General features: G+C 42.9%; 1 protein-coding gene across 24 annotated transcripts in view; it reads left to right on the top strand.

Annotated features, from left to right (window-relative positions):
- LOC142074915 (amyloid-beta A4 precursor protein-binding family A member 1-like) overlaps nt 1–15180 on the top strand; it is a 278116-nt gene that overhangs the window by 185917 nt on the left and 77019 nt on the right. For 19 of the 24 annotated variants that reach the window (XM_075135908.1, XM_075135902.1, XM_075135907.1 and 16 more), the window contains one exon: nt 13855–15059. In XM_075135908.1, the coding sequence (XP_074992009.1) occupies nt 13908–15059 (1152 nt within the window). In that variant the 5' untranslated portion in view covers nt 13855–13907. Of the gene's footprint in view, nt 1–5099; nt 5124–11269; nt 11453–12772; nt 12863–13317; nt 13341–13854; nt 15060–15180 lie in introns of those variants that run through there. The other 5 variants (XM_075135898.1, XM_075135897.1, XM_075135894.1 and 2 more) reach the window with 5 other exon arrangements.

Here is a 15180-nt window from a genome sequence, read left to right as displayed (position 1 = left end):
AGAGATAACAGTGTGAGCAAGTACTGTAGTGTAAAGTTGCAAATTCTGTTTCTTCTGGTTTTCATTAGTTCAGTTCAGTAAAGTTTTCACTGTTTGGACAGATTTTGTTTTTTCAGTGTCTGGTCTTTACTTAGAGATAACTTTTCTTAAACACTCTAATACTTTTGAGAAGAAGAAATTTGAAAATAATGAACCTATTCTACACTCTTGTGAACAATTTTGTAACTAATTTGAAACAGTTGAGAGAAAAAAATGATTTTTTTGAATATTATGAATCAACAAAAGTATTCAAAATTTTTGAATACTTTTTGAAAATATTTTTGATTATAAAACTGGGAGTAGTTTGGAAATTACTTTTACATGTTTATCTCTCCCAAAAATTACATTCGCTGACTAGAGTGAAAAGTACATATACTACCAAACAATGCAGTTTTTAAGACCTAAAACAAATCTGTCCTATTTAAAAATAACAATATCCATGTTCTTATTTAAAAATAACAACATCTGGCTGGCGACCCAGTCACTAGCAATGTTCCTCAGGGCTCAAGTCCAGGGCCAGTTCTGTTCAATATTTTTATCAGTGATCTGGATGCAGGAGTTGAATGCACCCTTAGTAAGTTGGCTGATGATACTAAACTGGGAGGTGCTGTTGACTTTCTCGAGGGACAAGAGACCTTGCAGAGGGATCTGGATAGATTGGAGCATTGGGCCATCATCAATGGCATGAAATTTAACAAGTCCAAATGCCGGATTCTGCACCTGGGACGGAGTAATGCCGGGCACAAGTATAGATTGGGAGTGGAGTGGCTGGAGAGCAGCCCTGCAGAAAGGGATCTGGGGGTGCTGGTTGACAGCAGGCTCAATGTGAGTCAGCAGTGTGCCCTGGCAGCCAAGAGGGCAAACCGCTTCCTGGGGTGCATCAAACACAGCATAACCAGCTGGTCAAAAGAGGTGATTATCCCTCTCTATTTAGCGTTGGTGCGGCCTCACCTTGAGTACTGTGTGCAGTTCTGGGCCCCACAATTTAAGAAGGATGTGAAGGTCCTTGAATGCATCCAGAGGAGGGCAACAAAGCTGGTGAAGGGGCTGGAAGAAATGTCCTATGAGGAGCGACTAAGGATTTTGGGTTTGTCTAGTTTGGAGAAAAGGAGGCTGAGGGGTGACCTCATTGGTCTCTGCAGCTTCCTCAGGAGGGGAAGAGGAGAGGGAGGTGCTGATCTCTTCTCCCTGGTATCCAGTGACAGGATGCATGGGAATGGTTCAAAGCTGCACCAGGGGAGGTTCAGACTTGACATTAGGAAACATTTCTTTACCGAGAGAATAGTCAAACACTGGAACAGGCCTCTTAGAGAGGTGGTCGATGCCCCATGCCTCTCAGTGTTTAAGAGGCATTTGGACAGTGCCCTTACTAACATGCTGTAACTTTTGGTCAGCTCTGAATTGGTCAGGCAGTTGGACTAGATGATCGTTGTAGGTCCCTTCCAACTGAAATATTCTCCTTCTCTTCTCTTCTCTTCTCTTCTCTTCTCTTCTCTTCTCTTCTCTTCTCTTCTCTTCTCTTCTCTTCTCTTCTCTTCTCTTCTCTTCTCTTCTCTCCATTCCTTGTTATTTTGAAATGTTATCAACTTACATATTTAAAAAAAATTTAAAACATTAACTTACTAAATCTCATTTGGTTTCCCCCCCCTCATACTTTACCTTCTTGGTGTTTTCTAACACATTTTTTTTTTTCTTCTCCTCCTGCTGTACCTCTCTTGCTTTGTATTTCATTGTGCCAAAGTCCACAGGAACTTTAATTTTTTTTTCTAAATAAAATTAGATTATCTACCTATTGATGGCTGGGACACAGAAGGTTATTTTGTTGAACACCGTGGAGTGCATATTTTCAACTTTGCTCTTACTAAATTCTTAAGAGGAGCTTGGCCTCAGAAATGGAAGTTTACATGGGTATTTAAGAAGAAGGAAATTTGTGTAAAACACTGTAGCAAATGTTAAAGGCAGATTGTCCTGTTGAAATTCTTATGCCCCGAGTTTTAAATTTTGCAGTCGTACAAGGATTCTACAAGCTCTTGTCAAAAACTCTGTGCACAGTAATTTTCTGTATACAACTGCTTTACTTTACCATTTCCTGATGATGATGATGATTAGGGTTCATAGGTATGAAATAAGGTGAATTTTTTTTCTTTTTTAATGTCACTTTCAAGGCGTATGTGTCTTGCCCATCAGTGAATATAATATTTTTACAAGTATTTTTTTTAAGCTGTTTTGGGAGAAGTGATCCCCTTTATCAATTTACTTGATACACAGAAATATAATCAAACAGGTTACCAATTCAGAAGGGAGGGAATTGTGGACTTTGGAAACAAATATCAAACAAAAACCAATCTGAACCTGAATGCTCAAATTTTCAGCTCTTCTAAATTGCACATCATGATTAGCACCAGTGATCTGTGAGCCTCAAACTTCAAATTACTGAGGGGTTTTTTTTGGTTTTTTTTTTGCCGTTGCTTAAAAATATGTGGAGATGTTAAATATTTTTTTCTTCATAGCTAGGAAGGTAGTTTAACCTTCAGTGAAAGGCTAGTTTTATTAGTACTTGATGCCTGATGGTCGTGGTTTAACCTGGCAGGCAGCCAAACACCACGCAGCCACTCGCTCACTCCCCCGCTGCCACAGTGGGACGGGGAGAGAATTGGAAGGGTAAGAGTGAGAAAAACTCATGGGTTGAAATAAAGATAGTTTAATAGAACAGAAAAGGGATAATAATAATAATAACAATAATGATGATGATGATGATGATGATGATGATGATGATGATAGAATATACAAAATGAGTGATGCACAATGCAATTGCTCACCACCCGTGCTGACCGATAACCAAGTAGCAATCGCTACTTCCTGGATCACGCCTCCCATTCATATACTGAGCATGACGTCACATGGTATGGAATACCCCATTGGCCAGCTGGGCCAGCTGTCCCAGCTATGCTCCCTCCCAGCCTTTTGTGCACTTGGCAGAGCATGGAAGCTGAATGTCCTTGACTACCAGGGTACTTAGCAGCAACTGAAAACATCAGTGTGTTATCAACATTCTTCTCATACTAAATACAAAACACAGCACTAGGAAGAAATTTAACTCTATCCCAGCCGAAACCAGGACACTGATTTATCTGTTTTGGAGTCAGATTCATACATGAAGGCTTGAGTGCAGAGCTAGTAGTGCTTAGAGAGTGCTTTCTTTTAAGTGTCTGGTTATTGGAACAAAGCTGCTGTTCTGGGTAATTAATGTGAGAGTATGACGTCTTTCAGAGGGGTGTTGTGTCTTTATTTACAGCGTCAAATGACCTCTCTTGCTTATCTTCTCTCCCATTTATGGCATCTTTTGTAGCATGGTGTGTGGGTGTTTTGATTTTTGAGATGAAGCTTTTTTCTGTCCTTTTTGTGAAAGCCTGGAAAGAATAATCAGAAAGACCTTGTATCAGCTTGATGGTAATGTTACTGAGAGAAGAAAATTTCATTTTTCACTTGACTTCCAGCTATAAAGGCAGTGGTCTTATTAAAGACCAAATGTTTGTTAAGTAGTTAAATGAGTGCATGTGATTTAAAAGCTTATTTTCTACTGAAGGTCACTTAAACCCCATAACTTAAGTGTTACTGAGTTCCACAGTTTCATAAGTAAACATCCATACACCATTAGGAATGAATATTTTAAATAAATGGGAAACATTCTTTTCTTTGCAAAATTAAAAAGTGAAATTAAATTGGAATGATTAGGGAAGGGACAACCAGAAACGGACATTTTTTGAAAAATGTAACTTTTCTGAGTGTAGGATGTGTAGGGTTTTGGGGTTTGTTTTGTTTTGGTTTTGTTTGGTTTTTTTTTTAACATGTTTAGGATTTAACAACTAAAACTGCTTTACCTTGGAAACTTCCATTTTGGAAAAGGAAAATGCTGAGGCCTTCAAATGGTCTATAATAATATTTTAAATAGTTTATATCTTTTTAATTTTTCAGAGCTGTACTGGTCAGTAATGGTGTCCTTCTCTTGTCTGCTAGTATTTTGAAATTGATCTTGCGTTATATGACTTCAAAATTTGGTCATGTGTTTTTTGGATGTTGTCTTAGCTTTGACTGTAGTAAATATTGTGGCATTTGATAGTTTATTGGAGTTGAGGTATAGTCTTCATGCAGTTGAATTTTTACTTCCTCCCTGTATTGGGTTTATGTGGCAAGGTTTGGGGGGCGGGCTTTGAAGGGGAAATTCAAATTGTAATTGCTCAGCAGTGGTAATTCCTGACCAAGGAATGATCTGGCATGGAGGGCAAGAAGGCCCAACTGCAAGAAGTGGTTAAACTGGCTGGAAGCGGGAATGCCAGAGACAGAAGGACTCCCTGTAAGGGAGTGAAGTTTCCCTTGCTGATGAGATAAGAAACAGCCTCAGCATTGTCTTGTAGCCATCCTGGAATGCAGGGATCACTCAGGGACCACCTTTAGGCAGCAGAGCTGGTGCTGGGGGATGGACTCAAGGCCATGCTGAGGTGCCCCATGCAACCCTGGGCAACCGCTCACAGGATTGGTGCTGGTGCAAGTGTATATAAGGAATCTGCTTGTGATGCATCTTTGCAGGCTCCTTGTAGAACTGCTTATGGCAGTAGAACTCTGTCCAGTGCATCGTTCATTAATATTTTTTTATATATATTTAAGCACAAACGTGTGTTTAATTTGCCTCAAGGGGTACCATAAAAATTCCCTAACACCTCTGTGAGAAGAGGCCAGAGGCTGCCCCGTGATGGTCACAGCCGGTTTCAGCCAGCTTGGCAACGGATCCACTGTAGGCCAAAGCTGAGCCAATCAATGAAGCTGATGGTGCCTTTGTGAAAACATATTTAAGAAAGGGCAAAACATTGCACAGCAGAGTGAGGAGTGAGGAAAAAAGTGTGAGAAACACCAAGGTCAGAGAAGAAGGAGGGGGAGGAGGTGCTCCAGGCACTGATTCCCCTGAATCCTGTGGAAGTTTTAGAAGAGATCACGGTGAAGTAGATATTTCCCTGCAGCTCATAAAGGAGACCACTCCAGAGCAGATATCCACACTGCAGCCTATGGAAGACCCCATGCTGGAGCAGGTGAATATTTCCTGAAGGAACTGCAGCCCATAGAGAGCCCATGCTGGAGCAGGGGAAAAGTATGAGGAGGAAGGAGTGACAGAGAAGAACTGTTATGGACTGACCTAAATCCCCCGTTTCCCATCCCCCCTGCATTGCTCGGGGTGTGGGGAAATAGAGAAGTCAGGAATGAAGGAGTGAAGTTGAGCCTGGGAAAAAGGGGTGGGGAGAAGGTGTTGTTTTAATTTGTCTTTGTTTCTCACCATCCAAATCTATTTTAATTGGCAATAAATTAAAATAATTTTCCTCAAGTCAAGTCTGTTTTGCCCGTGACAGTAATTGGTAAGTGATCTTCCTGTCTTTATTTCAACCCATGAGCTTTTCCATCTTATTTTCTCCCCCTGTCCTGTTGAGGAAGGGGAGTGAGAGAGTGGCTGAGTGGGTGTGTGGCAGCCAGCCAAGGTAAACCCACCACAGTCCATAACTTGATGTTGTTCAGTTAAAGATATGTGGCAGGATATAAATGATAAAGATTTCAGAAAATTTGTCATTCTGTGTGGCTGTGTGTAACTTCATTTCTCTCTACTACTACCCTTTCTGTGAGTGAGCCACTGGCTCTTACCTAGATGTCATTGGTGCTTTGAGTGCAACTGATTAAAGGCAGGATTTTTAAATAACATTCTGTTTGGGCCTAATTCTTTGTCTCTGTAAATCAATGGGAATTTTACCACAAACTTCAATGCAAACAATGAATTCTTCTTGGAATGGATTTTTCTAAACCCCAATATGCATTATCATCTTCACTTTTCTTTTTGTTCAATCCATGCTTATGATTTAAAATTCTTCAGTGCTGCTGTTCTTTAAAGTGTTTCCTTAAATAATATAGCTGTAGTCATCTGTTTTGTGGGGGTTTCTCATTATTTATAATGTATGTTGTAAGAAATCTTCAATTGCTCCACAGTTCTTGGAAATCTTGATGAAAAAGACATTACCCTGTCATTGGAGGGTTCTTATTCACATACTTTCACTTTTTCAGTTAAAAGAAAACACCACCCCAATTTTCTAATACTTCTTTTGATGCAAGTCTAAATCCATGAGCTACTTGTGTTTGCTTTTCATTTATATGAAGTCCTAGAAAGCTCAGTCAGTTTTGTGTATGCTATCTTTATCTGTTCAATAATGTTTTTATGTGATTTCTTTCTGGAAGTGAAAAAAGTCTGTCTGGAGCCTGGGCCAAGATTTCCTTTTCCTCTCTTTTAAGGACTTAGTTTTAAAGACTAAAAAAATGAGTATGGCACAGACAAGGTGAAACACTTGCTGAAATGGAAGCTACACCCACTGGGGGTTCCTATAGAGCTGTAGCACAAATAACTCATAGCTGCCCTCCCCTGCCTGTCAGGAACTCTGATGGACAGCAGCTGAAATCACTATTGCTTTTTCTCTGCAGGAGTAAAAAAAAAACACAAAAAAAAAAACAAACAAAAAAACCCAAATTAAAAACCCAACAACCGTTTCTGTGGCTTTGCACAGAGCTTGTTTAGTGCAGCAGTGTAATTTAAGACTCTGCCAGAGTTCACTAAATTTGGTTCAAGTTCTATTTAATGCATTGAATTATTTTTTAAATATTATTGGTATCTGACATATTTTATAGCATCTTTTTATAGCATCATTTTATATATCAAAATATAAGTCTTCTGACAGGCATTTTTCCCCCCTTGGACTTGTGGGTGATGTGATGGTTGGAGGCCGTCTTGGGCACAGCAATCACGAAATGATTTCCCAAGTATGGCCTTGTCGTGGTTTAACCCAGCAGGCAGCCAAACACCACACAGCCGCTTGCTCACTCCCCCCCCCCCCCCCGCCACAGTGGGACGGGGAGAGAATCGGAAGGGTAAGAGTGAGAAAAACTCATGGGTTGAGATAAAGACAGTTTAATAGAACAGAAAAGGAAGGGAAAATAACAATAATAATAATAATGATAATGATAATGATAGAATATACAAAATGAGTGATGCACAATGCAATTGCTCACCACCCGCGCTGACCGATAACCAAGTAGCGATCGGTACTTCCTGGAATACGCCTACCATTCATATACTGAGCATGACGTCACATGGTATGGAATACCCCGTTGGCCAGCTGGGCCAGCTGTCCCGGCTATGCTCCCTCCCAGCCTCTTGCGCACTTGGCAGAGCATGGGAAGCTGAAAAGTCCTTGACTAGCAGGGTACTTAGCAACAACTGAAAACATCAGTGTGTTATCAACATTCTTCTCATACTAAATCCAAAACACATCACTAGGAAGAAATTTAACTCTATCCCAGCCAAAACCAGGACAGGCCTCTATAAAATATAAATACAATTAAATAATTTTAAAAAACATATGTATACTGAAGTATGAAAGGAAACTATGCACTGGAGAGAAGGATGGCAGCAGGTCACTTGAAGTATAATTGCTGTCAAATTTTATTTAATAATTTATTTCTCTAATTCACAGATACCTGCACATAGCGATTCTAAGGTAGGTTTCTGAAAGATCAAGGCAGATCTATTATTTGCCGCAAAGTACTCGGATTTTATTTAAAGAAGGCGGCTTGTGGCTCTATAGGCTGAGCCTAAACTCACCAGTCAATGTGCCTTATATCTGTATGCCAGAGTTCATCTTTCTCAGTTGTCCAGATGGGGGAATCTGTTGCAGAAGGCGTTCCCATTTCTGTCTGACTTGCCCAATTTTCCTTCTGTGGACCCTGTCCCGGGATCTCAACTTAATTCAGAGCCAGGAGGTAGTGGGAACATGCCTATGTTTGATGTTCTTGGAAGTGCTGCTGCATTCACCAATTTATAAGTAACCATAAAGTCCTGCAGTTTGTAGGTCAATCAGCACTGAATTTGCTGCCTACTGCCAGTGCTTCAGCAGGGCTATTCCTGTTGGTGATTATGCTGATGCAGCCTCCCAGGGAGCTGAATGCAGGGGCTGAGCGCTACACAAGCATCATACATTGCTGCCTTGGGGGCCTGTGCACGGTGGGAGATGTTTGAAGGACCTGGCCTGCATTTCCCTGGAGAAAATGCACTGAAAACTCTCCAGACTGAAGGGAAAAGGTGTTTTAGGTTCTCATATCTATATTCCCTCCAGTACAGAACTGTTCCCTTCAGTATGTTATTTATATACAATATGATTTGCTCAATCCAGTTTTAAATGACTCTGTCAATGAGCTTCCACAAGTTATAAATTATTATCCCAGCTTAACAGAGCTTCCCTAACAGGATGTTATTCTTGATGTTAAGCGTGCATTTTCCTTTGTTCATTTTCCTTCCCATTTACTGCTGTCTAAATCTTGTGAAATTCTTCAATTCCTCTATTCCATTCACATACCTTTAAAAAGTTCACTATTCTCCTTACCCCCCACTTAGTTCTAATTCGCATTTATACATATTTAGGTCTTTTAATCTTTCTTCAAAAAATAATACTAGCAGTTAGTTAATCATTTTGATTGCTCTTCTCTAAATCCCCTTCAGTTTGTTTTCATCTTTACGGCTCTGAGGTTTGCAGAAACGTAATCAGAAGTCTGTGTGCACTCTTGCCAGTGCTGTATACAAAGGGACAAACAGCAGCCCAGGTTGTGATATATTGTTTCTGTATGTACAACCACAAATTGCATCGGTTTGTCTTTCTTGTTACTAAAGGACTGTGGTGGTTTGACCTTGGCTGGCTGCCAGAGCCCCACCCAGTTGTGCTCTCACTCCCCCTCCTCAACAGGACCCAGTGAATATGTTTCCTTACCAAAATTCATTCTAAGTATTTGATGCAAACTACAGGACTTTTCAAATGTTCTCACAGTTTTGAGAAAATTCAGAATCTTCCCTAATGAATTATTATATTCATGCAATGCCAAGCGGGTTAAACAGGAGGTCTACTATGTTCTGTGTAGTGGTATCAGTGTGTCTGATATGACTATGTCCCTTCCCAACCTCTTGCCCTACTGGCCTTTGCGGGGAGGGGTGTGTGTGGAGAGACAGCTTTAATGTTGTGCAGCAATAGCCAAAACATTGGTGTGTTATCAACACTGCTTTAGCCACAAATGCAAAGCACAGTGCCATATGGGCTTCTATGAGTTAACTCCATCCCAGCCAGACACAGTACAGCTCTAAGAGTGTTTACGTTTTTGTTAAATGCATCTTGCTACTGGGATGCTACAAGTAGGAAGTAACTAATAGTCTTCCCTTTTAGTGTTTCACTTACTGTCAAAAGAGCAATGATTTCATGCAACTAATTACTGCAGTAGAGAACCAAGTAAATTAAACTAACACATTACATAAATAAAGGACTAGCTTTCCTTACCCTGAATAGTTTTATTCTCGTACATTCCTTTTTGGAACTGATCAGTAGAAACTTACAGAAGCTCTTTTGTGACAAAAGGATGGATTTCTTTTATGAAGAGGCTGTAGGTTATTATTTCATCAAGAGTACAGATCTCCTGTTATTCAAAAGAAAAGTACTCATCAATAATTAGAGTCTGTTGTATAAAGAAATCACTGGTGCTGGCAGAATGCGAGTGTCCTCCAAGACAACTTCATGGGGAGAAGTGACACTTCACCGTGTGACTAATTTCCTAATTAGCAGCTGACAATTTTTTAATTAACTGATCAACATATGTCCATTCTAAAATAAGCTTATCACTAATATCACTAGAGATAAGCCTGGGGGCAGCACGCCAATGTTTGAGGGACAGTGTGCTAGCGAGGTCCTTCAGTCTCCCGTCTCAGTGGAGGTAGGGGATGGAGATCCATGCGGCAGCAAAGACGCAAGGGTTATTGATGTGTTAGAAACCATGGAAGCACCTGAGAACGGTCACATAGGAATTAGGGCTTCTCCCCCCAAAAAGGTGGCAGGATCAATAGCCCAACTGAAGTGAATCTATGCCAATGCACGCAGCATGGGCAACAAACAAGAGGAGTTGGAAGCCACTGTGCAGCTGGAAAACTATGATATAGTTGCAATCACGGAAACATGATGGGATGACTCACACAACTGGAGTGCTGCAATGGATGGCTATAAACTCTTCAGAAGGGTGTCGTGGTTTAACCCCAGCCGGCAACCAAGCACCACACAGCCGCTCGCTCTATTCTATAACCAGCTGGGAGAACTCTCACAATCGCTAGCCCTTATTCTCATGGGGGATTTCACCTTACCAGATGTCTGCTGGAAATATAATACAGGGGAAAGGAAACAGTCGAGGAAGTTCCTGGAGGGTGTGGAAGATAACTTCCTGACACAGCTAGTGAGTGAGCCAACTAGGGAAGGCGCCCCGCTGGACCTCTTGTTTGCGAACAGAGAAGGACTTGTGGGTGATGTGATGGTTGGAGGCTGTCTTGGGCACAGCAATCACGAAATGATAGAGTTTTCGATTCTCGGAGAAGTAAGGACGGGGTTAGCAGAACTGCTACCTTGGACTTATGGAGGGCAGACTTTGGCCTGTTTAGGAGACTGGTTGACAGAGTCCCTTGGGAGGCAGTCCTGAAGGGCAAAGGAGTCGAGGAAGGCTGGACATTCTTCAAGAAGGAAATCTTAAAGGCGCAGGAGCAGGCCGTCACCATGTGCCGAAAGACGAGCCGTCGGGGAAGAAGACCGGCCTGGCTGAACAGAGAGCTTTGGCTGGAACTCAGGAAAAAAAAGAGAGTTTATGACCTTTGGAAGAAGGGGCAGGCAACTCAGGAGGACTACAAGGATGTCGTGAGGTTATGCAGGGAGAAAATTAGAAGGGCCAAAGCCCAACCAGAACTTAATCTGGCTACTGCCGTAAAAGACAATAACAAATGTTTCTATAAATACATTAGCAACAAAAGGAGGGCTAGGGAGAACCTCCATCCTTTATTGGATGCGGGGGAAACATAGTGACAAAGGATGAGGAAAAGGCTGAGGTACTTAATGCCTTCTTTGCCTCAGTCTTTAATAGTCAGACCAGTTGTTCTCCGGGTACCCAGCCCCCTGAGCTGGAAGACAGGGCCGGGGAGCAGAATCAAGCCCCCGTAATTCAAGGGGAAATGCTTAGCGACCTGCTACACCACTTAGACACACGCAAGTCTATGGGGCCGGATGGGATCCACCCGAGGGTACTGAGGGAGCTGGCGGAAGTGCTCGCCAAGCCACTTTCAATCATTTATCAGCAGTCCTGGCTAACCGGAGAGGTCCCAGACGACTGGAGGTTAGCAAATGTGATGCCCATCTACAAGAAGGGCCGGAAGGAGGATCCGGGGAACTACAGGCCTGTCAGCCTGACCTCGGTGCCGGGGAAGGTTATGGAGCAGATCATCTTGAGCGCCATCACGCGGCACATACAGGACAACCAGGTGATCAGGCCCAGCCAGCATGGGTTCATGGAAGGCAGGTCCTGCTTGACCAACCTGATCTCCTTCTATGACCAGGTGACCCGCTTAGTGGATGAGGGAAAGGCTGTGGATGTTGTTTACCTGGACTTTAGTAAAGCCTTTGATACCGTTTCCCACAGCATTCTCCTGGAGAAACTGGCTGCTCATGGCTTCGACGGGCATGCTCTTTGCTGGGTAAAAAACTGGCTGGATGGCCGGGCCCAAAGAGTTGTGGTGAATGGAGTGAAATCCAGTTGGTGGCCGGTCACAAGTGGTGTTCCCCAGGGATCAGTATTGGGGCCAGTTCTGTTTAATATCTTTATCAATGATCTGGACGAGGGGATTGAGTGCACCCTCAGTAAGTTTGCAGATGACACCAAGTTGGGCGGGAGTGTTGATCTGCTCGAGGGTAGGAAGGCTCTGCAGAGGGACCTGGACAGGCTGGATCGATGGGCCGAGGCCAAGTGTATGAGGTTCAACAAGGCCAAGTGCCGGGTCCTGCACTTGGGCCACAACAACCCCATGCAACACTACAGGCTTGGGGAAGAGTTGCTGGAAAGCTGCCCAGAGGAAAAGGACCTGGGGGTGCTGGTTGACAGCCGGCTGAACATGAGCCGGCAGTGTGCCCAGGTGGCCAAGAAGGCCAACGGCATCCTGGCCTGTATCAGAAATAGTGTGGCCAGCAGGAGTAGGGAGGTGATCGTGCCCCTGTACTTGGCACTGGTGAGGCCGCACCTCGAATACTGTGTTCCGTTTTGGGCCCCTCACTACAAGAAAGACATGGAGGTGCTGGAGTGTGTCCAGAGAAGGGCAACGAAGCTGGTGAAGGGCCTGGAGCACAAGTCTTATGAGGAGCGGCTGAGGGAACTGGGGTTGTTTAGCCTGGAGAAGAGGAGGCTGAGGGGAGTCCTCATCGTGCTCTACAACTACCTGAAAGGAGGTTGTAGTGAGGTGGGTGTTGGTCTCTTCTCCCAAGTAACAAGTGATAGGACGAGAGGAAACAGCCTCAAGTTGTGCCAAGGGAGGTTTAGATTGGACATTAGGAAAAATTTCTTCATGGAAAGGGTTGTCGAGCCTTGGAACAGGCTGCCCAGGGAAGTGGTTGAGTCACCATCCCTGGAGGTATTTAAAAGACGTGTAGATGTGGTGCTTAGGGCCATGGTTTAGTGGTGGACTTGGCAGTGCTAGGTTAACGGTTGGGCTTGATGATCTTAAAGGTCTTTTCCAATCTAAACGATTCTATGATTCTATGATTCTATATTTGGTAGTAAACCACAGGCTAAAATTATATTTTTCTCATAGGTATGTGATTAGACTTGAAATACATGAGATGGTCTTATGACACTACATTTTAAAACATTGGACAAGGTTCAGAATAGCTGCAATTGGAAGGTAAAAAGTATACCCTCTGAGCTACGTAAACTTGGTTGCTCTGAGAAACATCTAGAGGATAAGCTGTGTTCTTATAGGTTTTTCTTATTTCCATGCTGTATATAATTATCATTGTTGGCAGACCTCTGTTGTAATTATGTCATCATTTGAGATTTTTTTACTCTGAGCAGAACGCATTTGGTAAAACTAAAATGTCTCATTAGTCTCAATGTGACAAGGGTCACAGTTATGAATATTTGTAATGTCTATTCCCTGTTTTAGGAAAGACATTTGGGGCAGAAGTAATTTTGCATAATTTTCGATGTATTTCATGAAGATGTCTATACTGGAGCTAGCTATCTTATGCTTCTCTAGGGAAGAGAAACGGGCACTTTGCATTGCACCCTAAAAGTGTCTTTTTCTCTCCATTGACTAAAAGGAGCCCTAGGTTGAGGATCTCAATTGAAGATATCATGTTGGAAATGTCTGGTCTGCAAAGGTATCATATATCTGACCAATTGCAGACTACTGCAATGGGATAAAATCTCTTTGTCGTTTTATACTGCCACATCCTACCGCAATATCTCTACCACAATTGAGCCCCTGGTGAAAGTTAGTTACTTTGATGTGCATCTTGTCTGCATTTTCTAGATGTCTGGACAGTCCATAGAAGCACCTCTTGGACTGGTCTGAGATAGTGGATTCTTTCCCAGAGAATTTGTCCATAAAACTGTAAACTGCAATTCTTAAAGGAATTGTGGTCCCATCTCTGAATGAATGGTGCTGGTAGACATCAATTTGCATTGGAAGGTCATGCTGTTGTGCTGGTTGTCCTCTAACTTCAGAGCTGATGAAGCGAAAAATTTGTCTGTTGGAGAAGCAAGGGTGCCTTTTGCTACTCTGGGGTTGTTTGTTGACTCCACATTGTGGGGCTTTTTTGTTTGACTGTTTGTTTTGTTTGTGGTTGTGGTTTTTTTATTTTTAATAATTTCACTCTTTTAATTTCTTTCCAGTCCTGGTAGACAAAATGTCTATAGAATAAGTGGCCTACACACCAGAACTTTCCATGAACCATTTGGTCATACCATCTGAGGTGGAAGTGAATGAAGAGCCAGCAAATGAAGATATGAATGAATCAGTGGAAGCTGACTTGGAGCACTCACAGGTAGAAGAGGAACGACAGTCTGTGATCTGCTATTCAAGGCACAGAAACAGCAACCAAGGGGTACCGTCTGGGCAGGAAGAGGAAGGGATGCTAGCTCGATCAGCCAGCACTGAGAGCGATTTCCACAATCACATGGACATGGTGGAAGGGGATGTTATAGCCATAGCAGAGGATGGCTATGATGTAGATATAGTTCAGGAGAATGAGGATGAGAGTACATATGCAGTGCAGTACAGGCCTGAGTCTGAGGAGTACACAGAAAATGCTGAAGCAGAGCATACTGAGGCTGTTCATAATCGAACACTGCCTGACCATGTACGTTTCCACTCCATTGAACATGAGGAAGCCATGAATGCAGCATACTCAGGTTATGTATACGCTCACCAGCCCCTCCACCAAGGAGAGGATGAGCGGTATGCTGAGCCCTATGCTGACTATAGGCAGCAGGAGCATGTGTATGAGGAGATAGGGGATGTGCTGGACCTTGATGTTAGGGAGGGGCTTCAGCTCTATGAGTGGGAAAGGGAGGAAGCTGACAACTATCACAAGGAAGCTCTTGGTGCCCGCCTTCACCATTATGATGAACGATCTGATGGAGAGTCGGACAGCCCTGAGAAAGAGGCAGAGTTTGCTCCATATCCAAGAATGGACAGCTATGAACAAGAGGAAGATATTGATCAGATTGTGGCAGAGGTGAAACAGAGTATGAGCTCTCAGAGCTTGGGCAAGGCTGATGAAGACATGCTAGAGGCAGAGCAGAGCTTGGAGCATGCTCATGCTCTCCCTGGCAGGGGGCACGAAAGCAATAGTCAACTGTCAGCTGGCTCTAGGGCCACAGCCAACTCAGGAGAGTCAGTACAGAGGTGCAGAAAGGAAAAAAGGGATGCAATATCACTGGCCATCAAAGATATTAAAGAAGCTATTGAGGAAGTGAAGACAAGGACTGTTCGTTCTCCTTATACCCCTGATGAACCAAAAGAACCTATTTGGGTGATGAGGCAGGACATTAGCCCAACCAGGGACTGTAATGATCAGAGGCCACTAGATGGAGATGTAAGTATACAGAGCTATAGACTCACATGTTACAATTAAAGGAACAGGGACCGTGTAATATACATTAAAGTGAAACTGAGAGGGTTATACTCTTCTGGGATTCATTTTATTCCTCAGTAAA

The sequence above is a fragment of the Calonectris borealis genome, chromosome W (genome assembly GCF_964195595.1).
Source record: "Calonectris borealis chromosome W, bCalBor7.hap1.2, whole genome shotgun sequence".
NCBI classification, from domain to species: Eukaryota; Metazoa; Chordata; class Aves; order Procellariiformes; family Procellariidae; genus Calonectris; species Calonectris borealis.
The sequence above is the reverse complement of the archived record's forward strand: the minus strand, read 5'-3'. Positions and strand labels throughout refer to the sequence as shown.